This window comes from Poecilia formosa, unplaced genomic scaffold (assembly GCF_000485575.1).
Source record: "Poecilia formosa unplaced genomic scaffold, Poecilia_formosa-5.1.2 Scaffold146, whole genome shotgun sequence".
In the NCBI taxonomy this organism is placed as follows: domain Eukaryota; kingdom Metazoa; phylum Chordata; class Actinopteri; order Cyprinodontiformes; family Poeciliidae; genus Poecilia; species Poecilia formosa.
The window spans coordinates 1148832-1175521 of NW_006800085.1; the positions used below are offsets into that span (position 1 = coordinate 1148832).

General features: G+C 37.5%; 1 protein-coding gene across 4 annotated transcripts; it reads right to left on the reverse strand.

Annotated features, from left to right (window-relative positions):
* Nucleotides 1-53: 53 nt before the first annotated feature.
* On the reverse strand, nucleotides 54-15277 carry slc26a1 (solute carrier family 26 member 1). Of its 4 annotated transcripts, none has more exons than XM_016677066.1 (9): nucleotides 14211-15277; nucleotides 9870-9927; nucleotides 5574-6054; nucleotides 5270-5476; nucleotides 4742-4988; nucleotides 4421-4652; nucleotides 3636-3819; nucleotides 2473-2760; nucleotides 54-2218 (listed from the first exon to the last, which is right to left on the reverse strand). In XM_016677066.1, exons 3-9 carry the CDS (start codon nucleotides 5985-5987, stop codon nucleotides 1643-1645), a joined length of 2148 nt encoding a protein of 715 aa, XP_016532552.1. In that variant the 5' UTR covers nucleotides 5988-6054; nucleotides 9870-9927; nucleotides 14211-15277; the 3' UTR covers nucleotides 54-1642. The 4 variants fall into 4 exon arrangements, with proteins under 4 accessions (XP_016532552.1, XP_016532551.1, XP_007563360.1 ...); XM_016677065.1 differs by having other exon boundaries at nucleotides 9664-9927; nucleotides 14211-15276; XM_007563298.2 differs by lacking the exon at nucleotides 9870-9927 and having other exon boundaries at nucleotides 14211-15276.
* Nucleotides 15278-26690: the final 11413 nt, after the last annotated feature.

The window sequence follows — 26690 nt, forward strand, 5'->3', positions numbered from 1 at the left end:
GCAACATACTGAGGAACCCCCTCTAATAAAAGAGCCAAGACTCATACACTTGCTTCACTAAAGACTCATTTTATTCCAAGTACTGAATATTACAAAAAATTTTCTGAATGCTGAATGGCTATACTTAAAAAAAAAAAAGAAGTTACAATTACACACAGAGACATCTAAACACAAATTAAATTAATGCGTGGAAGAGTTTACTAATTAATTTACATAAATAGTAATGCAGTCCATACTTACGATCATGTCTACATGTTATTGTACGGTTTTTCACATTGTGCAGTTAGACGTGGTATCGGTCTTGATCTCAACAGGATAAGAGACAATGAAAAACAGTAGTTTAACAAAAAAATAAAATAAAATGCAGCAGTTTGAGCTTATTCACTAGTCACAAAGTTTTTGATTAAAAAAAACAACAACAAAAAGTTTAAAAAGATTTTTTACAAAATACACTGGAGACACCACCTGCTGCCACTGGATTCTTTAGTAAAAATTCAAAACATTTTAAAAGCACCAAAAGATCTAATACTCAAACCCTTCTTTATAGCTCCTGCTGACTGTTCAGAACAGAGCATGTGCTCCACTGACCCGTTTTCTAAATGCAAGGTTCTCAGGACGAGCAAAGTCCTTGTTCTCTTCGGCTAGTCAGGAAGAGTTTAACAAGCCTTTAAGAAATGATTTATAGCAAAGGCGAAAGTTGGCACTTAAGGAAATGGTCGCTAAATTTACAAGCCTGGACTCTGAAGGTGTGGAGTAAAGACTACATGAACTTTGTATGTTCTCTCTAAATCGCTTTTATTTTTCCACAAGTGTTTGTGGGACACTCATCAATCAATAACTCATTCCTACCTGAACATGTTTCTAACAATGATCCAGTTAGGTTAAACAAGCTTTCCTTCAGAAAGTCAAGAGTGCTATATTTGTTTTAATACATCTTTTAATGCTCTGACAAGATTCCTAAAGCAATTCCAAAATACGTCTAGTCAGACTTCATAAAAATGTTGAACACATCTACACTTAACAACTAAAACTAATGCACAGGCACTGCCTTGGATAAAAAGCCATGGGTGTGTTTGGCTTGGCCTTTAGTTGAGCTCCTTTCCCTTGTGCAGAAAGGAAGGAAGGAGAGACTCCATGGGAGAAAGCGACATATTTTCCACCAGTGACTCTGTCCTTTGTGTAGGTAATAGATTAAAATCTGTAACAGTGCAGAAAAAAAAGAGAGCACAAGTCGAAACCTGGTGAACCAAAACACACTGACAGATTTAATTGCTACTAGTGAAATGATTTTAATCACTTGCCCTTCAAAACCTTTAGTCACTTTTTAGAAAAATAGAAATTTAACATTGAAATTTCTCAAACACAATTTGTTCATCAGCATATACATTTGCTGGCATTTTACTAACAAGTTCTTTTGGACCTTCAAATTTATCCCAAAAAAAGCATAATCCATCATTACTCCAGGGGATACAATTATATGCACACATTCTTCATTTCGCTAAGTCTACTCTTTGTACCTCTTTGTTTTATTAACAAAGTTTCCCTGTTATTCTTTCAGCGCTACCCAGTACACCCTTGTTGTGGCCTACAATCACTTTTGAGGACGTAGACGAAAGGAAAATAATCATTTCCTCCTGTCAATCTACACCACAGAGTCCTCGGCCTTCTTTTCTTCTGCTGCTCTGTTTGCATGAAGAACAGCAGCATGAACTGTATAAAACAACAGGCTACTTATGTCTTTGTTGTTCTTCCCAAAGAACTCTCCCTTCTGGAGAGCATCGATGACTGAAGTGTTGCAGCATGCAAGAAGCACACTTATGCCGACCTCTTCATATTCCTTGACCAGTGCTTTGAAAGTGGCCATGCCTGTTGAGTCAATGAAAGGGATGGCGGAGCAGTCTAACACTATAGTGTGGAACTCTAATTCTTTTTGGACAAGCCCCACAAAGACATCAAAGTTGTTTGTCTCCCCATTTGTCTTGGCTTGCTTCTTGGACTTGTCTTTTTCCTTCTTCTCTGCCTTTTTCTTCTTTGTCAGCTCCAAGAAAGGTTCGACCCCGACAGCTTTGTAGAGGGACTTGAGGAAGGAGTTCTTATTGGCAAAGTACAGAGGAGCCTGGAAACGGAAGATCTTAACCCGACTAGGGGCTGTTAGATTCTTGTACTCCTCCACATCCTCATACAGATCGATGTCGTCGACCCGGCCAAGGAGAGAGACCTGAGAACAAACATTAGATTGTGGCAGTTGTGGTATCATTTTGTAAACGTGTCATCTTTAATGTTTAGTGCAAAGTTTTCAAACAACTTTAAGAAGTTTGATTCAAATGTGTCTCTACACATCTGAATCAAATAATCTGAACTACCTTCTTGGCATGCAGTCAAACTATTGACCTAATCACTTGATTCAGGTTCAATGGAACAGAAACATCTAAAAGTTCCTGGATGTTCTAGGATTTCTATCAGTTTACTAACCTTTGGGTTCTGGGTTTTATAGATGATGCAGCTCATTGAAAAGACAATGCCAATGAGCAAGCCTAGCTCCACGCTGATCAGAGCTGTGGCTGACATGGCAACCAGCCAAACAATGGCGTCCATTCGACTGGCTCGCCATTTGGCCGGCACATCCCTGAACTTCCTCAGTGCTCCCCGAAGGCTCACAATGATGATGCAGGCAAGGACACATTTCTGAAGTGCTCTAAAGTATGGAGCGAAGAAGAGGAGGACAAGAAGGACGACAAGGGCACTGATCAGACTCGATACCTGAAAAAGTCAAAATATAAGAAACAAAAAAACTGTTAAAAACAATATGCTCTGACAATGGAGTGGCAGTATTTCAATACCGTGTCAGTATGTGTAACAAAAAAATTTGGGCAATGTGTTTGTGTATTAAATTTATTCCAAAGGAAAAGAAGAGAAAATGTAAGTGTCCGGCAGAAATGATCATCATATTCAGAGAAAGAAAAAAAACAGGATCAGCGTTTAAGCCTGAGAAACGCCATCGCAAGTAGAAAGTAAGAGGTTGGAAAGATGTTGGGGATGTTTTGCTGTCAGAGGACCTGGAGAATTTCATGAAACTAATTGCATCATGAGGAAAGAACAATATGTGGAGATATTAACATTACATCTCAAAACATAAAGCAGATAAAACATTAAACAAGGGTCAAAGGAGCAATGAACAACAGCATCACGAGGAAAGAGCAGTCCAACAGACTACATAGATACACTTAACCGTTTTACCAATATTTTTCCTTAAATTGTGGCCTAAATATGTTGTCAGAACTGGTGTTACTGAATCAGGAGCAATTTTCATGGTTCAAAAACACTTCTGAATTTTAGGAGAAAAAAATCTCTCAATCTGACGGCAAACACAAAAAATGTTGGAAATTCAAAATAGGCTAAAACTCAAAACATTTAGAGTGATTTAGTGCCAAGCAGCATGAAAAATTTTGTATTTTTACTGGATGTATGGAAATATCTACTTTCAATTGAGTATTTGATTTTCTTGATTCTACATTTGGATCCAAGCCATTTAATTGATTCCACAGCATTCAGTTTGTGGTTTTATTGACTTAGAAGACTTTTAGCTTCTCGGTCTTGATCAAAATTCACGTTAGGTTTGTCTTTTTTTCACTCACCTGAGTCTGGCAGCCAGTTGAATCCTTCACCATTGTTTTTGCCAGCGCAGCGCTTGTGGTGAAGCAGTGAAAGAAGGAGGGGACGACATTACAGAGTCCAATGGCCACCATCTCCTGGTTGGGACGGACTGAATATCCGTGTTTCTTTGCAAACATCTCAGACAGTGACACGGTGAAGGCAAAACTGCAAGAAATCCCATTAAACATGAAGGGTAAGATTATTTTCCCTCTCAGGCATTTGAGTAAAACTGCTCAGTAGTTGTGAAAAATTATTTCAGCAAGTAATCCTAAAGTTGAAAGTAAAAAAAAGTCAAATAATAAATTGCTGCTGAGGCTGAGGTAGGTGAAATCAGGCAAACCCTGAACCCAAATGGACTCCACTGACTCTCTGGAGAAATGTATTGGCAGAATGCAGCTGGCATTCACTGTATTTTAGATATTCCTGGTCACTTAATGACACTCCAGCAAAACGTTTTTGCTCAATTTTAGTTTTTGAATGAGAAACCAACACAAATATTTGAGCTAATGTGACATCCAGGTGGTGTCACCACATTCTCTCAACACCTTATTATTGGTGGATTAAACATTTAATCTAATATTAAAGTAAGAAGATTTGCAATTTTTAATATAATTCTGGATTTGTGTATTTCAAAACAATTTACCTAAATCATTGAGTAGAACCTTTGCTTTATTTGGAAATTAATAAAACCGCTAAATTGTGTCTGTAATGAGAAGATAAGAGACATTGGTCAGACAAACATGCTTCTAGTTTGGTCACACCGTACCTAATGACTGCCAAAGGAATGGCATCCAGTGCCACTCGTGGCATAATACTGAATGCGGGGACCTGAGGTGGAGTAAATCCTGTGGGAATGTGACCGGAAACACTGGAGTGGTATCGGGTGTTGAACTCCCCAAAGTGGCTAGCGAGCGTAGCTCCTGCCACGACTACCAGCTCTGTAGGTAAGGGGATCTTTAGGCGGTCCTTGTAGCGGTCCTGGATCTCTTTCCCCGCAACTGTAATGAAAATATCTAGTATTATACGATGTGAGAGAAAAGTACAACAAAAACACTGAGATTTGGAGATGCGAGAACAGATGAATGACCTAAAATTGCAATGCAGATGGCACTTGTGATGAGATCACACAGGTTGGTCTTGTGAATGTTGGCGAAGATGTTAAACCAGGTAACGACTACTGTCCCGTAGCCCTGATGACGAGGAATCTTTAGACCCAAGAGGTATTTCGCCTGCACAGTCAGGATGGTGACAGAAGCTCCAGTGGCAAACCCGTCAAGCATGGGGGCCGAGAGGTAGACGGAGACAAAGCCCAGCCGAAACACTGCCATCAAAATCTGACAGAGGGGAGACAAAAACAGCAGATGTTCTGAGCTGTCTTTCATCCTGGAGGCTTACAAGTCAAAGAATTGCAGTTTTTACAAAATATGTGCTTAAAAACAAAGTTGAAGCGGCATACAATTTATGTATGACTTTTGTATATTTACCTATACAAGGTTGATTTTTTTGCTTTGCAAAAGAAAACAGGATCTTATAATACATTTTCATTTTGAATGGGTGTATTTAACTAGCTTTAGCTTTGGTATAAGTATATTTAAAATCAACCCCATTCCTTTACCTGATAGACACCAGCCAGAAATGTAACAGCAGCTGCGACGGCGATGGCGTAGGAATCTTTCCCCAGCTGCATGCCCATCAGCTCCACGGTGAGCTCGGGTTTACCAGTGAAGTTCAAGTCCAGCGTCTCATTAAATAGTTCATGAGGAGATGGTGTGGAGTCCTCACTGAGATCAAAACCAGCATCGAAAACCTCCCTAACCACCACCTACAGAGACGGCATCAACAGCAAATATTCAGAACGTGATAAACGTGACAATGGTTGTAACTCTTTAGGAACAAATTTCTCTAAAGCATTGGCTTACCTGTCCCACCATGAGACTCATGAGGCTGAATATCCCAACGGACACATGTCTGGACGTCCCCATGAGAAAGTAGATGATATTAGCGTAAAATGAGGTGTACAGACCATAAATGGGCGGCACTCCTGCTAACAGGCAGTACGCGATGGCCTGCGGAACCAGAATGATCCCAACAATGAGCCCAGACATCACATCGCCCCAGATGTACTCTTTAAGCTTGTACTTTGGTAGCCAGCGCACCACAGGGAAAAACCCCATCAGCGTGGACCGGACCTTCGGTCCAGAGCAGGTCAAACCGTTTTTCAGCTTTGATTTGAGGATGGCGGCTGCCGGCTGTTGCTGGCGAACCCGCCGTTCCAGAAGCCGGGGCGGTTGGGGGGCCAACGGGGTTTCCGTGTCTGGAGAAACCTCCTCCATGGTCTCGTTGAAGAAGAGGAGGCAGCACAGGGAGAGGAAGGAGATCCAGAGGCTGTCAGCTGCGCTCCTAGATCAGAAACATGGGATTATTGAATACAATATCTTTAAGGTCTGTCACAAAAGTTAGGAAATATTTGTATTCTGCAAAAACATATTCAGCTCCAGAAAAAGTTAAGAGACCAGACAAGATGATCAATTTATCTGATTGAGCTTTTTATAGGTATTTGTTTGAGTGAATGTTTGAGTAAAATAACATTGGACTACTAACATGTTTTCAAAGTTGCAAGCGAAAATGTAAGATTTATTTGCAGAAAATGAGAAATGGTCATAATCACAAAAAAGATGCAGCGCTTTCAGACCTCAGATAATGCCAAGAAAACAAGTTCATATTCATTTAGAAACAACAATGCTAATATTTTGACTCAGAAAGAGTTCAAAAGTCAATATTTGGTGGAATGACAGTGAGGTTTTCAATGGCGTTCAATGCAGTGGCCTCGTCATTTTTTCCAGAGCTGCACACCCTCTTGTCAGGTGCAGCTGTTCAATTACTTGTCAACACAAACAGCAACTCGGCTAATCACTCAATTCATTTAGGCACTTATCATAAAATCGAGCATCAGAGAATGGAGAAGAAAGAGGCTTTTAGAAAGAGGTGATTGTTGGTTGGGAAACTGCAGATCTACTGGGAATTTCATGCGCAGGCATTTCTTTCACCTATAGAGATCAGTCTATAACATCCAGAAAGCGGATGAATTTTTCTGGAGTTACAGCAGGCCACAGTCCCATTTCGTTTAGATAAATCCTTTATGGCTGTAAACTTCTCAGAATGATCCATCCAAGGCGAAGATTCACCCAAAATTACACATTAACGGCACAGTTGTAGCCTTGGACGAAGACAATGGACCAACAGTGAGTCTACACATAATTAGACAGTTTCGTGAGAGCACAACGTAGCATCACTGATGTGCAGATTAACTTCCCCACGTTACTGAGCTAAATCCAGGTATTTCTGCTATGTCATAATACTAAAAGCAAAACTAACAGCTGTTATTCATGCTTTAATGGTAATGAAAGCAGTTGCACGATCTAAGGCACAGATATGCGTTTCCTTGTTTGTCGTCTTTACTATGTGCTGACGTTGTGTGTTTGGATATCTTTGTCTGGATTGAGTTAAAGGCAAGTATGCAACCGCAATGAGAAAATGAAGAGTATCTCTATATAAGGAGAATAAAACGACCCAAAAGTGCTGGTCAAGAAGTCAGAACTAAAAATGGACAGGAAAACAAACTAAAAATGCAGTTATGGGTCTGACTGCACGTCAGCAGAGAAATGCAGCATTAATTACTGAACTGATAGACTTTAAACTATTCATATTGTTTTGGCAATCTTCTGAATTTTCATCCGCCGGCGCTAATGTGAAGTGAGCTTACTGGAATTTCCTGTCGACGTTCAGATGAACTACATGAAAACTTTGCTTTTAGTTTGCTAAATGTAGTGCCAGTCAAAAACAAAAATGAAATTCAACCAATAAGATAAAGTGTTATTGTAGCATTGTTTATAATGACGTAAATGCGGGTGCAGACTCACTATTGGCCCTGCATCATTTCAACAACGGTTGAAATGTTCTGTGTAACTCCTCTCTGCAGTATTTTTTTAAATAAATATTTTTATGTAACCCACTGCTTTTTTTATATAAATCCTGATTAAAAACAGTGTGTGTATCTCCTGTTTGCAGTAGCGTGTATAAGCACCACTTATAAAACGCAGCTTTGAAAACTGCAGCAGAGGTTATAAACACTGTTAGGGTGTTATTCCAGCTGCTGTCTATGAATTATGATTGAAAATTTCATTTAAGTCTCTTTTATTAATACCTATCAGAGGGCTGAAATTCTGATTACTATTGTGAGAATCGTATAGAGATGGAGAAAAAACAATAACTGTCAAATATAGCATTGGCTTAGTAAAAGAAACACTGTCTATGAGAAATATTTTTTTTATTTTTCTTGCTTGTCTCAGAAATCCTTAGTTTTGGGGTTATTTTGCAGAGAGTTATTTAACGATGAACGCTTTCTTGACTTTTGCAATCCTGAAATGATATTCTTTGCCAAGTTGGTCAAGTGATCTGCACATGCAGGACGCCCACGAATAAAACGTGTGACTATTTGAAGGCTTTTCTAACGAGGTTACTGTCCGTTGAGTAGCAGCAGAAACCATGTGTCAGAAACCATAAAGCTCTCTAATTGACATGAAATCTGCCTGGGCCATCACAACACTGGTATGTGTTGTGATTTAGACTTCCTGAGGCGGCGCAGGAACAGATATGACGTGAAACAAGGACGACTGGCTTCTCTGTTTACTTTAAGATAAAAGAAAAACCAAACTCTTTTTTACAAAGTATTTTAATCAGGAATTGAATTTGTATTCTCTTAACTTTTAGGTTAAAATCACCGTAGTTAGAGACGTTTTGACCTTCAGTTAACGGAGAGCTCAGTTTGCCTAGCAATGTTCACTTTAAAGAAGCGGATACAAAGATCAACCTTTGTGGAGATGGGTCCTGTAAATCTCACCTGACGTTTTTAGATGACAGAAGACGAATAATGACCCTTTTTTTTTTTTACAACTGGATTACTTTTGTGAGGTAGTTCACTCTCACCCACCGGTTGGGGAAAAAAAAGCTTTTATTAACTGTTGATCACTGCTGGAATCCCGCCAAGGGACTTTGGGGACCAGACAAATAAAATGAAGCAAAGTGTCAGCTCAGAACAACAGTGAAAGGGGCTGATTAAAGGTGTTTCTGCCAGCCGTTTCTAATCACCGCTCTCCTTCTTTTATCACCCGACATAATAGCAAACTGCTCCTGCTTAGAGGATAAATCAAAGGGCTGATTCTGTCTTTTTTTTTTTTTATTAAGGGATGGAAACAATTCATTTAATCAGGTGTGAAGTCTACAGAGTTGAAATTAAAACATTTTATAAGAACACATGGTTAATTATATTAAAAAAAGAGACAATTTCCTTTAAATAAGCCATGTGTGGCCTGTCTCTGTATCAGAGAAACAGGAACATTTGGCTGCAGGTTAGTAGCTGTGGTCTTTATCTCTGGTCTTGATTCTGACCTTGACGGCAGCATTAATACTCTTTAAAAGGAAGATTACTAAAGGTGCAATTAAACCACGTTTATTAAAGGTATGATTTGAGGAGGGTGTCATTTTATTGATCTACATGCTCAAGGGTACAGTTTATCAGCACAGTGTGAAATTATGAGATAAACAAGCGGCAGTCTTTGTCTTTGCCAAAGACAAAAATGCTGAATTATGCCGATGGTGTAACAAATCATTTCAAAAAGCAGCGTGGCAGTCAAAGTAACAGCTCCTCCTTTGAATTCCTTTCTTTTAAATCACGGTGACCTTAATCTAAAATGAAATACTTGAAAGACAAACTTCTTTTCTCAAGTTTTGAGTTTCTCAGACTATAAAGCCAAGAAGATCAAGTGGAGACCCCCATTCATTACTGCATTAATATTTTAAAAAACCACGTAAAGTTTTTAATGCTACTTATTCAGCCATACAAGCTTGAAACAATATAATAATAATAATAATAAAAACACTGAGCAGGCAATAAAAACACTTACAGTCATTAATTTATGCGAACTATCTCATTAGTAATGATGTACTCACTTGTAGAGTCACTGCTTTATGGACGACCAGAAGAGTTTCTGACTCAACCTGAGTTGGCAGCTCCTTTTTAAACCTGTTTCTCTCTTTGTTTTGCTCCCTGCGTGACTTCAGCGGCTGCTTCGTCATCCGAGCGTTCAGACTCAGTAGATGAGGGTTATGATCTCTTTCAGAATTTATATCAAGATAAGAACGAGCCCTTTGCTCACCCTCGCCCTGCTTCCTATTGGCTTGATCCCCATGCAGTGGGTGTGACCTCATGTTGCTCTAGAGAAGAGGTTAAATATAGTCAATATTTTACTGGATAGCGGTGTTTATCTTTCCTGTTGGATGTTTGGATCGGCAATAGTGATTGCAGAAAGAAAAAAAAAGAAAAAGAAACGGTGAACAGCTCTATGTGTCAACATGTCATACTGTTTAAATACATCCTGTGGACAGAGTGGATTGCATGGCAAACAAAAGATAAAACAAACCAGTGGAGAGACGGCGCTTTGATTTATGTAAATGGAAAAGGGTGTGTAATGTTTTTATTTTAACCAAATAAAGCAAATGTGAGAAAAGGAGTGTTTGCATAACACAAAATAAACATGTAATGGTTCATCCCAGTCATTAAGATGTGCAATTTCTGCTTCTGATTAGGAAAAGAGAAATTGCTGGAACATTTTTTTTACCACCTGATCCTTGATAATAACTTTTAATAATTTTTTCACTTCCCTTGTTTAAAGTAATGGGGAAATGTTTCTTGTTAGACAGACAAAGCTTCAAGACGCACACTAATTTGATTGGCCTGCAAACCAAATACATCAAAAGATAACGTAAGAGACATAAACACAAAGTCGGATATTGCCTAGATCGTTTGTTACAAACCAAAAATTGCAGAAAGAATTTTAAAACACATCTGATATTTATTTAAAGTTGAAACCAGATGTCTATACTCAGCAGGACAGAAACACGCACAACTCTTATTCCCCTTAAAATCTGATATTAGTTTGATCTAAACTAAAGAGTTGGGCCTAAAGAGTGTAATGACATCTAGAAAAAAAAAGTTGATCTTTCTGCTGCAGGATGGACTGGTGAACTTCACAAAATAGGTGGCAGCGCAAGGAAAGAATGTCAAGCAGAAAAAAGTAACGACTCAGACCTGCATACCTCCAAATCAATTACAAACCCCTGGGCAGAAGTGAAAAGGTGTGTGTGAACTCTCGTTCATCACTCTGGCATTTGACAAGTAGAAATATTTTAGGTGAGCCCAACTGACCTAAAACAGGAAAAGTTCAGTCTGATTTAGAGCGAGAAGAATAAGATTGTCTTCTTATGCAGCACATGGAGAGATCTGACTTCAATTGGGTCGGTCATCTATAAAATATTTGGACTCAAGAATACATTGAATGACAATTCCCAAAATAATTGAGTCGAAGTGATGATTAAACCTAAATGTATCTCAATGCGATTTTACTATGTGGTCTTAAAAACATGCTGATAAATGAGTGCGGCAGCGATGCTTGTGGAGGGGCCGGTGTTTGCACAGAGCTGAGTGTTACCACTGCAGGTTGAACCATTAACAGACTGAAGTGAAGGGAATCAGAGCGAGTTCTGAATGTCTGAGCCGTCTGAAATGTGATGTTTTTCTGCTGTTACACTGTCATGCCACCTGAATTCGACGATGCAGTTTCATAGCTTTTAAAAATGCCACGTCATGTAATGTCATTTCCGCCTAGTGGCAAGTTTAGTCACATACACGGAATCAAACGAGATAAGGTCTTTGGATTTTGGTAGCAGAAATGTTTTGGCCACTTGAGAAGGTCAGCGAAGTAGAACCCCCCTGCTGCTGAGATTTCAAAATAGGAGGAAGGAAACGAAGAGCCAAACAGCAAATGTCACTTCAAAAAAATTGAATGTTGACCTAAAATTATGTGTAGCACAAATATTAATATACAAACGTTTTTCCTCGAGTTTCATTTATTGAAAGTGAAGTAGGAAATGTATCTAAATAGAATAATGAAGAGACATTTAGGTGTGGTATGTTGTTTATAAAAGCTATATTTGTATAATGCAGTATTCAAATAAAAAGTTTTAGAAAATAATTTTTACTACGTGTTTCTTGTTTCTTTTATCTGCAATAAAAATGTAATTGCTTTTAAGGGTTTACCAGAAAATGTAAATGTTGTTGGAACTGTAGAGACTATTTGTAGTCAGTTTGACTTTTTGCCTTCTATGCATTTAAGCAATATATATTCCCTTTGCTCACAAGTCAGCTATTGTGGTAAACAGCTATGTTAAAAATGTGATTTTATTCAGCAGTTTAAGTGTCATGAAAAATAAGTTGCTTCATAAAGTTATTTGACTTTCCACATTGCATTTACTCTGGGTTGTTTGCATTTTTACAGACTTTTAATTTATATATGTAGTAGTTTTTTTCTGAGTACTTTATCATGCAGCCCCAAAAGAATTAATCTTCATATACTTCAATATATCAGCAAAATAATAATAATAATAATAATAAAAAAAAGTTTTTTCTTTGGTCTTATTTATAAATTTTATTCTGTTATGTATATATCTATTTTTTAATTTTCCCCAAAGTTTGTTTAAAATAAGAAAACATCTCCTGTGATGTTATTTTAACTTGATTTGAAAATGATTTATGGATAATAAGAGTCTGGTCCAATGTTCCACACTTTTTGTTACTGAGTATTTGAAAGCAGAGAAATATGTCGACTTCCCTGCAGAGCATACAGGAAAGTATCCTGGTCTGGGCATCCTGCTCTGCTTTAACTCATTTTTAATTGCACTAGATTAGTTTTCGTTTAATGTCAACCTACCACCATCTAAATCTAATCAGCCTTGCTTTATCTCATTTTGTTACATTTAGAACATTAATCTAGCTGATGTCTCTCTGACAGGCTCAACAATTTTCTTGAAGGTAATATAGGCAACACAAATGATACCTCCTCCTGTCACTTTGAAGGACCACACAATATCCTGCTCAATTAGAGTTGGCTTAACCCAATCTGCCCTTGGCACACCACTGCTCAACCTTCATCGCAAGACCATGACAAAAACACCATTTAATCCAAATATCCAAATTTGTTTACATCCCCCTGAAACCCTTCTCCATTAATTTGTAATGTTACAGCAAAATCCCTTAATGTGTTTTGTTATACAAAAAAAAAAAAAAAAACAGTCTTAGGTCTTTTGTGTCTCTATTTGCTTTGCTAATCTAGACATTGAAATCTTTCTTCTCAAGATAGTTGAGTGTCTGGAGGGCGTCTGTAGATTTTTTTACATTTTTTTCTTCACAGATTTTGGCAGAAGACAAGAAGAGATTTACTTCATTCAAAACCTTTTCATTGTAGATCTTGTCTTATGTTGACGGTCGTTATCCTGCCGGCAGGTAAACCATTAACCCAGTCACATGTGTTTGACAGAATTCAACACGTTTAATTTGTGTTTGCAAGTGAAACGAAAACATAATTAAAAGCACATTGAAGGAACGAGGTTGTGTTATTGTCTTTGGATCAGCCTGAGTTGTGAAGGTGAGTCATGTGTTTTGTTTATTGCATTAAATTTAGTCAATACTCCTTTTGTTAATGTCAAACCTCAGCTTAGAAATTTTATATATTTTAACACCCCTAATTTAACAAATAAAGTTAGTCATTAATAAATGTAGGCTTGGAAAAAGAAAATAAATTCCACACAACCTCTAAATTATGTCCAAATAAAATTTTGTCCATAACCCACTCAACAATCAGAAATTAAGGTTAATTTTGATGACAACATAAATGAATAAAAATATATTTCAGTGTATTATTTCACTTTATTTCACATTTATTTGATGTAATAATAATTGCTTTTATTTGGATTTTCAGTTAATGAATGACATAATTAAGTATTTATTCTTAGGTGTTTGCAGTTACCAAATGCCTTTTTTCATCTTGGTGAAATACTGACATATCAAAATGTATTTATTTTATTTTTATCATATTTTCTTTTTATTTTACTTTGGCATATTTGACCTCCAGAGTCTAATCACTGAATGCATAGAACAAATCATGTCAGAGAGCGAATGAGGAGGAATAAATCCAGCTGAAATGGACTGCATGTGAGACAGTGAGGGTCTGTGTGTGGATTTGCATGTGGGTTTATCTATGAGTGCTGCACTCAATGCCATCATTGTCAGAGTGGAAGATGCGGCTGCTTAATTTCTTTGTGTTCCTCTAACGTACTCGGTCATTGGTGAGATTGTGTCATAATTTTAACACATTGTTGAAACTTAAAGTACAAAGCAGCTGTGTCATTTCCTGCTTGAAAAAAAAAAGTAAAATAAATAAATAAATAAAAATATGAAGATGTGAAGTGTTTCTGTCTGCCTTCCTTATCACCTTTTTGCCAAGAGACCCCCAAACCCCCTCATCCTTTCCCATCTGAGAGGATTACCGCACTGTAGCTTTAAATCCACCGGCAGCATCCATCTGTCTGCAGGTTTACTGCCCTTTCTGCATGCCATTGCGTGATTTGTGTTGAAAAACAGCTCAAAGGAGGGTTGAACTCACCAAAGAAGCAGCAGCTTGAGTGCGTCCTGGAGGTGACATCAGCCATGCCTCCACGTGTGGTGCCTCCTCATCCACCATCGGTCTGGAATTTGAGCCTATGCTGCTCTCCACTGTGCTGGCAGCTGGCGGTGTGTCTACTTGCTTCTTCCTGTTTCCTACTGCAAAGCATGATGGGAGCAGCAGCCGTTGTATCGTTTCTGTATGTGGATTGGAGGGGGGGGAGAGAGGACAAGGGATGCAAAAGGGGAAGGAGGAGGGGCTGGTGCGTGTGGATGAGGGTTGCCATGGTGACTAAATTCCTGCAAGTCCTAGTGTATTTGTGCTGTGCAAATGATATGCAGTCTGTCTGTAAGAGCTCGATAGCGCATGGGTTCATAACAGCGGCAGCAACAAAAATCTGCTTTACCCTGGAAAACATAGTAACTTTGCACATATTTTCAGTTTCTCCCTTTTTAGTCAAATATTAATCTTCAGATCATCAAGAAAATAACAATAATACATCAGACAAAGGCAGTTTGTGGAAATACAAACCAACATTTTCAAATGCTGATTTCATTTCTTAAAGTAATAAAACCAACCTGGCACTTTGACAAAAAGTAATCACACCCCTTGTTAAATAATGATTTACTTGTAAATCATTATTTATAGGTCACAATGCCAAGTCTTGTTTTGGGACAGTTTCGCTCCTGCCAGACACGCCTGACTAACAACAGGAAGTAGGTTAAAAAACATCCTCATGCCGTGAAAAGAAATTCAAGAACATGTGAGAAGCAAATTAATTGACATACATCATTATTAAAAGGCTTGTGAAATCATACGGGGAGTCATCATCCACAACCTTTTATGAAGATGCAGGCCGACCAAAATTCTCCCCAGAACCCATCAACTACTCATCTACACGTTCATAGAAGAACCCAGAACAATACAGTATCTAAAGCTTTTCGGACTTCACTTACCTCAGTTAAGGTCATTAGAAATAAATAAGTTATTAATAACAAGGAAGCTGAGCAAATTGCATCCATTGCTTCCAGCTGTTTGAAAGAAAACATAAATGCCCATTTCTCATTTGCCAAAAAAACCTTTGAGATATTATTCTGTGAACTGACAAAAGTGACATTTTCTATTGCAGCTGGCCACAAACTAATGCACCATTTAAACAAAATCAACATTACAGGAAATATGGAAGTAGTGTAATGGATCTGGTTCTGGCTTTCTTTCTTCAGGATTTGGATTTAAGATCAGGTGCAGTTGGGTTGTGCAGCAGGATTATGATTCAAGGAACACTAGCAGCTTCACCTCTGAATGGCAATAAAAACGAGATGATATTGGAGTGGTCTTGTTAAAGTGTTGGCTTTCAATACACAGACTTAGACTGGGCATTTAAGTTGTAGACCATCACTACTGACCAAAATCAGCTCTTATTTGAAAATGTACCTGTTGTATGCACACTTCCAGCTGTAAAGAAAATCTATTTTCATCTGTTAAATTAAATTGCAAAAAAAACAAACAAAAAAAAAATGTGCGAAACCCATAATCTCCAGATCAGCTCTACGATATACACGGCAACTTACCATAAATCTCCTAGCACGGCCATGCAGCGTTTCCTCAACAACGAGCGATTTATTATCGTCCATCCATAACAAAAGAGCAACGCAAAACTACCTGAGTAGAAGGCCTGTCGCCCCCTAGTGAACCAGAAATGGAAGAAATACTAGTTAATCAACTTTTCTGACTGTAAAATCAGAAAAGTTGGTGCAAGTGGACACAGAAAATCCAGAAAGCAAGGAACTCCGGAGTACTGTGTTGCATGCCATGTAGTCCATCCTGACAAAAGAATATTAGATTTTATCATCTGGAACTTTAAAAGCATTTATTCTTTCTTAGAATTCATACTTAGATTCGTGCTGAGTGTGCAGAGTTTGCAGAGTTTGGAGACACTGTGGGGATCAAGAAAGATGTTATCCATTACAAAAAAAACATTTCTCTTGATGGTACACATAGTAACTGAGATTTAGTTAAAAAGTTACATGCATATCCTAATGTGCTGACAAAGCCACAAGCTTAAAAACTTACTCTCAGATTTTGTTTTTCACAGGGGGGTTTCCTATTCCTTTAACTGGATTCCTGATTTTAAGGAACTTATCAGCATTATTTAACACATTATTTTGTCACACATGTACTGAATTATTGTGCACTACTCACAGATTGTTTAAATCATTGCTTATTGCCTTTGTTGCAGTTGGTTCAGTTTGTAAAAGCTCATATGATCTCAGCTTTTCTGCTGCAAAAGTTTGAAAACCACAAACCCAGTAAAAACCCTGATCTAAGATGGAACAGGGGCAAAAAAGGAAAACATTAATATTTTTAATAAGGGTAAATATTTTCACAGATTGTCTCTTGGTAATTCCAGAAACAACAATAACATTTACTACTTTGTAAAACATATTTAACCTCTTCTGATTGAGTTATACAGACTGAAAACCTTTTTTTTTTTTTTACTTTGAAAAGGCCTGTCTGTCTGCATTTTAATTAGTAATTGTAATTTGTAATTATTTGGTCAATACTGAAGTTTGTTTCTCATATAATAACAATGGAAATCAGGTGATGTCATTGACCATGTTTTTGCTGTTTTTATTATTGTAGATTTTAAGCATACATAAGTTCTTATGTACAGACTTTTATCAACAGAGGACCATCCCAGTTTCCGGTGCTGCAGCTACACCTAGTGGCTAGACTTACACGTGCTTTTTATTTTATTCCTCAGCCTTTTCTCTCTACAATTTCCGTAAACAAACATTTTTAATGACGGTTTAAAAGAAAAGAAAAAAAGAAAAGACTTAAGATGAACAGCACTCAGGATGTTCTTAGTTCAAGCTTGAGAAATAATTTCAACAACTCATCCTGAATGTCTCCTTTCCGTCTGAACTGTCTCTATTTATCATAATTCCGTGAGCACGTCTCTGTGCTGTACGTGTATTTATTTTCTGTTGTGTCACAGTGTTTAGTTATGTTTATAAATCTTAGTTCTTGTTTTATTTTGAAAGTTTTTCAGGAACTCTGTGTATTCTCTCCCGCCACTCCGGCCTTCTCCCAGGCCACAGTCCAAAAACGTGGCTGATAAGCTTGAATATAATTGCGCAAATTCGAATTACGAAAATAAATTAGCTTAATGGAAACACGCCAATATCGAAAAAAAACAAACAATTTACGACAAAAGGTATCAGAATCTCAAAACTGCAATTGGAAACGTTTTTGCATCACACGAGTCACGTGATCAACAACCGGACGTTAATACAGGCGGAAACGATAACAGGAAGTTGTAGGAAGGTGATGGCATGGCAAGTTTTTTTAATGACTGATTGCATTAACAAATTTATTAACGTGTGATTTTAATTAAGTTTCGAAATTGTGGTTTTCGATATTTAGCAGAATATCAACAAAGTGCAGAGCACATTTTTAATGGAAACGCAGTTCGTGTCAGGATGTCACAGCTGACATTCATTCTGGTAATTAGGCTCACCTGCTTCCATGCCAGTAATCACATTCCCCAGTCTCTCATGTTATGCTCTTCTCCACTGGTTCCTATAGTTGACCTTTCCCTGGCTCCTGTGACTCCCCCATGTTTTGTAAGTTTTCTATTCCCCCTGACTCCTCATTGGCAAACATGACACTGTAGTCAGTTGTTTTAGCTACTTTTAAAGATCAGTTTTCTTTCTTTCTTTTTTTTTTTGAGCAGAAGAGCAAATAAATGGCTAAAAATTTAGATTGATTTGGGAAACATATTCTGTTTCACATGGCAACCACTACTTGCATGCATATTTCTCAAACAAAATAAGACAACTCTTGTTTTAAAGCTGTAGTTCAGCCGCCTGACCTCTCGTGTTGAATTAAATAAGAGACATTTTTCCCCTCTCAGTGGACCGATTTATTAAAGAAAAGGCAGCTAGGCCGTGGTTCTCACCAAAATAGCAACACTACTGGCTTCCTTCAGTCCTTAAAAGGACAAACTATTGACTTTGTGTCTTGTATGGTTAAAAATATCTTTCTCTTGTTAGCACCACCTTAGAGTAAAAACCAAAATAAAGCACCGGCTCTGTGGGACTGTAAGACAAAGCCTTAGGATGAGATAAGACACACCAAAGTGTGCAGGAGTGAAATGTTTTTAAAAGGGTACTGCATTCCTTCTTCTGATGCATTATTGCAAGAAGGCTCTGTGTTATTTCCAATCAGGAAATCAGTTAAAAAATATTTTATCACTGCTGCTCTCTTCATTTTGAATTAAAATACATTTTTGAGAAAAGTTTTGACAGTTCCTCTTTGCCACCTCCATTCTCTTCAGTTCTCTTTCCTTTCTGAAGACTGGCATGACCGTGGAAAAACGTTACCGTGTGGTGAGTCATTTGTCTTGATTTGACCACAATCATCCTGCTGAAAGACCTAATAGCAATCCATTTTCAGTTTTCTGGCAGACATCACTGGATTTTTATTTAAAACCTCTGAGGATTTCAAAATTTCCAGACACTATGCACTCTAACATATCGCCTTTGGAAGAGAAGCAGAACCTCCACGACACTCAACAGGTAGCATTCCTGTTAGGTAGCATTCCCACATGTTACTCCTTTTTCATAGAGACTCACCTGGAGTGTTTGCTAGGAGAAAATAAATGTCAATCTTGGTATCATTTGACCACACCACATAGTTCCAGTTAAAGCTCCAGCAGCGTTTGGTTTGTGATTGTAGGAGCTAAGGTTTTTCCTGCCTTGTAGATAGAGTCCAATGGAAAAAGTGAGACAAGAGTTGAAGAATAAAGAAAAAACTGACATGAATCAATGGATTGCTTTTTATGCGCCTTAAAATTCATAATTTGGGAGATGTTTTGTGGGCGGGAGACAGTCGGAGTTCAACCAGACATCAAAAACCTAGCGGACGTAAACCCTTGTTATTGCTAAGATACATTCATTCATCAGCTTTTCATTGTCAATTATTAATTGAAATATCATATTCTGCCTTCCCATTTGGCAAGAAGGAAATCAATGGTTGGTTTACTGCCATCTAGTGCTCAAAAATCACATTGAGTTTGTACATTTCAAAATATAAAATGAAAGCGTAACATCAGATCTCCATTTCAACCTTAATATGTTTTATGCTTACCTCAAAAATGCACTTATATCGTACTTTTTTTTTTATTAAACATTAGATTTTAAGAGTAGCAGCAGTTGTCTTGTATGTCACATTCAGTAAGCAGAGTTCATCTTCACTGAGCTATTATGAAACAGCCAAGGATCATGAGGGAACTGCATCTCTATGGAAAGTCAGCTAGCATTAAAGTACACTGTTTAAGATCACAGATGCCAAGACATTGGAGTTAAATGTCCCCCAAATCTGATGAGCAGTTCACAGTTCTGTTCCCGTAAAGTTATCCTCATAGGGGCCCAAGAGAGTCCTGAGACTCTTGTTCGTTGGCAAGAATTGTCTGGCCATTATCGCTGTAGCTTCTGTTTGGCAGGAAGGACAATCTGAAAGAGACAAAAAACTTTGTTAGTCCACATTAACCAAGTCTTAATGCAAGACAGTAGGCTTCAAGTTATAAACACCTTTCAAAAAAACCCTTCCAGTTATTGTAGAGCTCTGGAAATTTTGATTTCTATAAACCACTGTCGTAGAGATCTTGGTAGGAATTGCTGGGAACAGTAATGGGGAGAAGTCATGGGAAGTCGAATCAAACTCGCTGGGAATTACTGACACATTTAGCAGAACCACCTTTAGCAGATTTAGCTTGAGTTTTCCATTTTCTGCATGCCTTTATTATTCTCAGCTATTGTGGGTAAATTTTGACCCACTCGTTTCCACCGCGTTGCTGTTATTGGTTGAATGATTCAGTTTGGACGAAGCTTCAACAGAAATGGCCTCACACTTGACCCCAAAATTCTTTGGTTTTCTCCAAACATGGCTCCCGATAATTGGCTAAACATCTCCAATATGGTCTCACTTGTTGTTAAAGGACATTCTTCCAGAGGTCTTGTGATTAAATCGGATGCAACATGACACTCTGGAGTCATGAACCCATGTTTGTCTTAGAGAGAAGAGGCTTTCTCCTGACACTCCTTCCAACTGATACATTCTTCTCCAGCCCTTCTCTAATGGTCCTATCATGAAAATGTATTATTTCACTGGTCAGCCTGAGGCAGGTTGGGTCTGAGAGGAAACTCTTGGATGTTTTCAAATTTTTCTGTAGATTGCACAGTCTGAGTTTGAGTTCACATTTTGGACTACTCCCAGGAAAACTGAAAAATCCCTTTAAAATTTCCCGATTGCAAATAATTTTTCTAACTGTTCATTAACTGACTTGAGAAAGTTTAAAATGTACCTTTATTATTTTTCTTCCCAGAAAGAAACTAACAACCATTTCTCTTTTCCAGCCATTATTTTTGCCGTCTTTAACAGAGAAATAGCGTTGTACAGTAGGGACATTTCCGACTCGACATTGTGGCAACATCTTTATACTCCAGATCAGCAAACTGAAAACGGAGCTCAAATCTGCTACCATCCACAAGAGATGCAAATAACACGATCATCCAGCCATCTCTTAGTTACTACAAAAAAACCTAACATTAATATTTGTTTCAAACGGTTACATGAACACTTTCTTGGAATTACATTTGATCCTAGTTGTAGCGCCAAAATATCCTCCTGATTAGTCAGAAGCCCACTTTATGTTTGACCTCCTGGATACTTTTAAGGCTATGATTCAGTCTTTTATTTTTAATAGAGTAAAAATAGGAAACTAGATATATTTTAAGACAGGTCTTGACGATAAAATGTGAAAAATCTGTTAGGATCTGAAAACTAACATATAAACCACACATGCCCATGTCCTGCTTTCTCAGAAAGGAAGCTGCATAAGTTATTTATTAGCGAGGTTGTTTAAAAGAGACAGTCCACATAAGTAAACCTAATGCCAAATAGACCAAAGGTAAACAGGTAGACGGTGTGTTTGAGTCACACTCTAACATTTACACTCCCTAAAATATGTGCATCATTGATGCAGTTATTAATGTAGAAAATAACTCAATGAAGTTATAATAGTTGAGCTGGTACACAGAAATGTCTGATGTGGCTTTAAGGATAAAACAACCAATTAAGTTATTGAAACTTAATGATCAAAATGGACTCATGTCAAGGTTCCACTTGGAGAAAACAGACAAAACTATTCTCGCACACAAAGTAGCAAAGAATATGATGCAAACAAAACGTTTATCGCGACCCAAATCTGTCAAGTTGGTCATGTTTTGTTTAGGTTCAATTGGGATTCTCCTTCTTGGTTTCTGTCTCTCTTTTGCTGAGTCAGCACTCTTGCAGGGAGACAATGTCACAAGCATTCAGTAAGTAAAACAAAAGCAGACTGGTTGCTTCACACAACCAAGACAAAATGTAGTTTCTTAATTTTTTTTTAACCACATTCTTAAAGAGAAAGGAACGTAAATTACAGTTGCAGCTGCCTGTGTATTCAAACTGTCCAAACATATGATCATTCTATTAAAAAAATGAAAAGACAGACTTGCATTTCAGAGTCACAACACAACAATCGTGATGTTTATTTTAAAAGCTTTGTTTGAATGTCTATATATCAGAAACATAAAAACAAAATGATTCAGACAAAACTCTTTTTGAGCCGGATGCTAAGATGGGTCGTCAAGCTAATCTGTAAGGTCAAGCAATGACATTTTCAAGGTACTTGTATACAATTTAAAACAGACATTTACTAAAGATAATCTACCTTTTCTCACTACCTGACATTAAATCAGATTAAACATAACATATTTTTTTTCTTTTCCTAAAAAAATAAAATTGAATCTCAGCAGAAATTACATTTGTTAATGGTTGTCCTATCGCTATATGGTCCTATATACATATATAAGTCCTACTGACACATGGGTTAAAATAGGGGACTTTCCACAGACAGTTGAAGGCAGTATGAAGTCAGTTCTGTGAGTTTTATTTGTGACCCAAAAGTATCTGTCGTCCACATCAAAAGAGAACATTTGTACTTTTAAAAAAAATGAACAGAGGACAGGAATTTTCCGAATCAAATTTGTCAGCATCAGTTTATGAAAAAAAGCATAGCTGACTATATCCTTGGAGTTCGCTTAACATGATGGTGACTTGTCTTGCAGCACGTTTTTGTAATTTTAAATCACTTTATGTTGTTTGTGACGTGCCAGCTGTCACTTGCTGTACAAATTCAGATTTATGCAGAACAGCTGAGGCTGCTTTCTACGCTCTTTTACTGGCAGTGAGAAACGGGAGAATCTCGGCCCTTGTGGTATTTCACTAATTTGTCTCATGGGAACAAAAGGGCTTTTAAAATTCTAATAGTAATGTAGAAAACATCCTCTTTGAGCCCTTTTAGACAGCCTAACATTCCAAATGCAGAGAATTATTTCATCCTACTGAATTTAAGGCAACATAAATTGTAATATTTGTGCAATCTGTTGGTTTAACAAAAAAAAAAAAGAAAAAAAACATTTCTCTTTGCGGTAAAAGCCAAATGTTGTTGGAGTCCAGATGCTTCAAATGAAATAATTGTTCATCTCTTTACACTGAAAACATCAACATTTCTGTCGTTTGTGAACAAAACATCAACTGATCTGTTATGTGACCTTTAAAGGAGATCAAGACGAGATAAGAGGGGAGCTTTGTGTTCCTTTAATTTTGTCCCACTATGGTTTGGGAACATTAAATAATCAAATTGTGTCTCATCATCTTTTAACGCTGAGGCAATGAGACGGGATAGACGTGGCGGTGGGTTGATGGGGAAATAAAAGGAGACAAGTTGTGTTTTCACACAAGAACAGAGAAGCAGTTTAGCAGAATAAAAGCAGGTCTAAGCATGATGAGTTGGTGGCCTTTTTAACAGTCTTTGCAGTTGCATGCAACTTTTTATCACTCATGTTTGGGAAACCTTTTTCACTAAACTAGCTTGTGTAAAAGCACAAAGCTAATATTTTTACATACTGAAATGACAGTAATATAACAAAATGTTTGGTAACTTTTTTCCCCCTAAACTTGCATCAACCACATAAAACAGAGATTGGAAGATGGCTACTGGGACAACAACCTGTGTTATCTGTGGTCAGTATGTTTTTAATTTTTTTTTTTTTCTCTCTCTCTAGTCTTAGCAACAGGAACAGAAAATAACCACTCTTCCTTCAAAAAGGCTTGGATAATGAAGTATCCCAAGTAGATGCTAGCATCGTAAGGGTGCACCCAAGACTGATTTTGAGTAAAAGTCAGTGGATCTTTGTAGTCCTGTTTACTGTTCAACTAAAATGATAGCAAAAAAAAAAAAAGCAGGTCACAAAATATCATTCTTAGGAACCATGCTTTAAAGTTTCTTTTTAAACCTCGTTGCCAACTCTAAACAGTAAACATATTCATAAGTGCATTTCAAATAACCTCATAGTGAGTTGGGTTCAGTGCAGTTTATGAATTTCATTGACTGAGATTTTTTTTTAATTGTTTTCTGCTAAAGTCAGGTTCTTGTATGCAAGGTTTATGTCAGTGATTTTTTTTTATTTTTTTTTTTTTAGGGTTATTGCTTTATATCTTGTATTGTACCAAATAATCCAAAGTATGTTTAAGAAGAGGGTAAGAAAGTCAATAAGCTGCAGTCCAGTCATCTTGCAACAACATGTATGAATGTCATATTTATTCTGCATGCCAAAATAAAATGGAGGAGCATGATAGAGTAGAGTAGTAGTTTGAAACTTCACCACTAGATGTCACGAAATCCTTCATACTGCTCCTTTAAATAAGAGAGCACACAAGTCTGCCTTAACATAATTTATATTATGCCAAGAAAAACAACTCTCAGTTCAGATTTTCAGACAGCAGTCTCTCATTTTAGACTTTAGTTGATTTCCCTCAGCTGCAATATGTGATCCAATGCACTGTCATTGTTTAAATGTAACATTTTTAGGAAGTCAGTTGACATCACATGTGTAGCTATAAAAAGTTATTGCTTGCCACTGTGGGCAGCTAATGCTGTCTTTAGGTGTGAAAGATTTCAAAGTTTCTTTATAAACATCACAAAAAACAAATCTGAACACAGCTGGGTTATACAAGCTAAAGGTAAGTCATCAAAATATGCTGTGGAAGTTAACTTGCCCATTAACTTGGNTTTTTTTCTTCACAGATTTTGGCAGAAGACAAAAAGAGATTTACTTCATTCAAAACCTTTTCATTGTAGATCTTGTCTTATGTTGACGGTCGTTATCCTGCCGGCAGGTAAACCATTAACCCAGTCACATGTGTTTGGCAGAATTCAACACGTTTAATTTGTGTTTGCAAGTGAAACGAAAACATAATTAAAAGCACATTGAAGGAACGAGGTTGTGTTATTGTCTTTGGATCAGCCTGAGTTGTGAAGGTGAGTCATGTGTTTTGTTTATTGCATTAAATTTAGTCAATACTCCTTTTGTTAATGTCAAACCTCAGCTTAGAAATTTTATATATTTTAACACCCCTAATTTAACAAATAAAGTTAGTCATTAATAAATGTAGGCTTGGAAAAAGAAAATAAATTCCACACAACCTCTAAATTATGTCCAAATAAAATTTTGTCCATAACCCACTCAACAATCAGAAATTAAGGTTAATTTTGATGACAACATAAATGAATAAAAATATATTTCAGTGTATTATTTCACTTTATTTCACATTTATTTGATGTAATAATAATTGCTTTCATTTGGATTTTCAGTTAATGAATGACATAATTAAGTATTTATTCTTAGGTGTTTGCAGTTACCAAATGCCTTTTTTCATCTTGGTGAAATACTGACATATCAAAATGTATTTATTTTATTTTTATCATATTTTCTTTTTATTTTACTTTGGCATATTTGACCTCCAGAGTCTAATCACTGAATGCATAGAACAAATCATGTCAGAGAGCGAATGAGGAGGAATAAATCCAGCTGAAATGGACTGGATGTGAGACAGTGAGGGTCTGTGTGTGGATTTGCATGTGGGTTTATCTATGAGTGCTGCACTCAATGCCATCATTGTCAGAGTGGAAGATGCGGCTGCTTACTTTCTTTGTGTTCCTCTAACGTACTCGGTCATTGGTGAGATTGTGTCATAATTTTAACACATTGTTGAAACTTAAAGTACAAAGCAGCTGTGTCATTTCCTGCTTGAAAAAAAAAAGTAAAATAAATAAATAAATAAAAATATGAAGATGTGAAGTGTTTCTGTCTGCCTTCCTTATCACCTTTTTGCCAAGACACCCCCAAACCCCCTCATCCTTTCCCATCTGAGAGGATTACCGCACTGTAGCTTTAAATCCACCGGCAGCATCCATCTGTCTGCAGGTTTACTTCCCTTTCTGCATGCCATTGTGTGATTTGTGTTGAAAAACAGCTCAAAGGAGGGTTGAACTCACCAAAGAAGCAGCAGCTTGAGTGCGTCCTGGAGGTGACATCAGCCATGCCTCCACGTGTGGTGCCTCCTCATCCACCATCGGTCTGGAATTTGAGCCTATGCTGCTCTCCACTGTGCTGGCAGCTGGCGGTGTGTCTACTTGCTTCTTCCTGTTTCCTACTGCAAAGCATGATGGGAGCAGCAGCCGTTGTATCGTTTCTGTATGTGGATTGGAGTGGGGGGTGAGAGGAGAAAAGGGATGCAAAAGGGGAAGGAGGAGGGGCTGGTGCGTGTGGATGAGGGTTGCCATGGTGACTAAATTCCTGCAAGTCCTAGTGTATTTGTGCTGTGCAAATGATATGCAGTCTGTCTGTAAGAGCTCGATAGCGCATGGGTTCATAACAGCGGCAGCAACAAAAATCTGCTTTACCCTGGAAAACATAGTAACTTTGCACATATTTTCAGTTTCTCCCTTTTTAGTCAAATATTAATCTTCAGATCATCAAGAAAATAACAATAATACATCAGACAAAGGCAGTTTGTGGAAATACAAACCAACATTTTCAAATGCTGATTTCATTTCTTAAAGTAATAAAACCAACCTGGCACTTTGACAAAAAGTAATCACACCCCTTGTTAAATAATGATTTACTTGTAAATCATTATTTATAGGTCACAATGCCAAGTCTTGTTTTGGGACAGTTTCGCTCCTGCCAGACACGCCTGACTAACAACAGGAAGTAGGTTAAAAAACATCCTCATGCCGTGAAAAGAAATTCAAGAACATGTGAGAAGCAAATTAATTGACATACATCATTATTAAAAGGCTTGTGAAATCATACGGGGAGTCATCATCCACAACCTTTTATGAAGATGCAGGCCGACCAAAATTCTCCCCAGAACCCATCAACTACTCATCTACACGTTCATAGAAGAACCCAGAACAATACAGTATCTAAAGCTTTTCGGACTTCACTTACCTCAGTTAAGGTCATTAGAAATAAATAAGTTATTAATAACAAGGAAGCTGAGCAAATTGCATCCATTGCTTCCAGC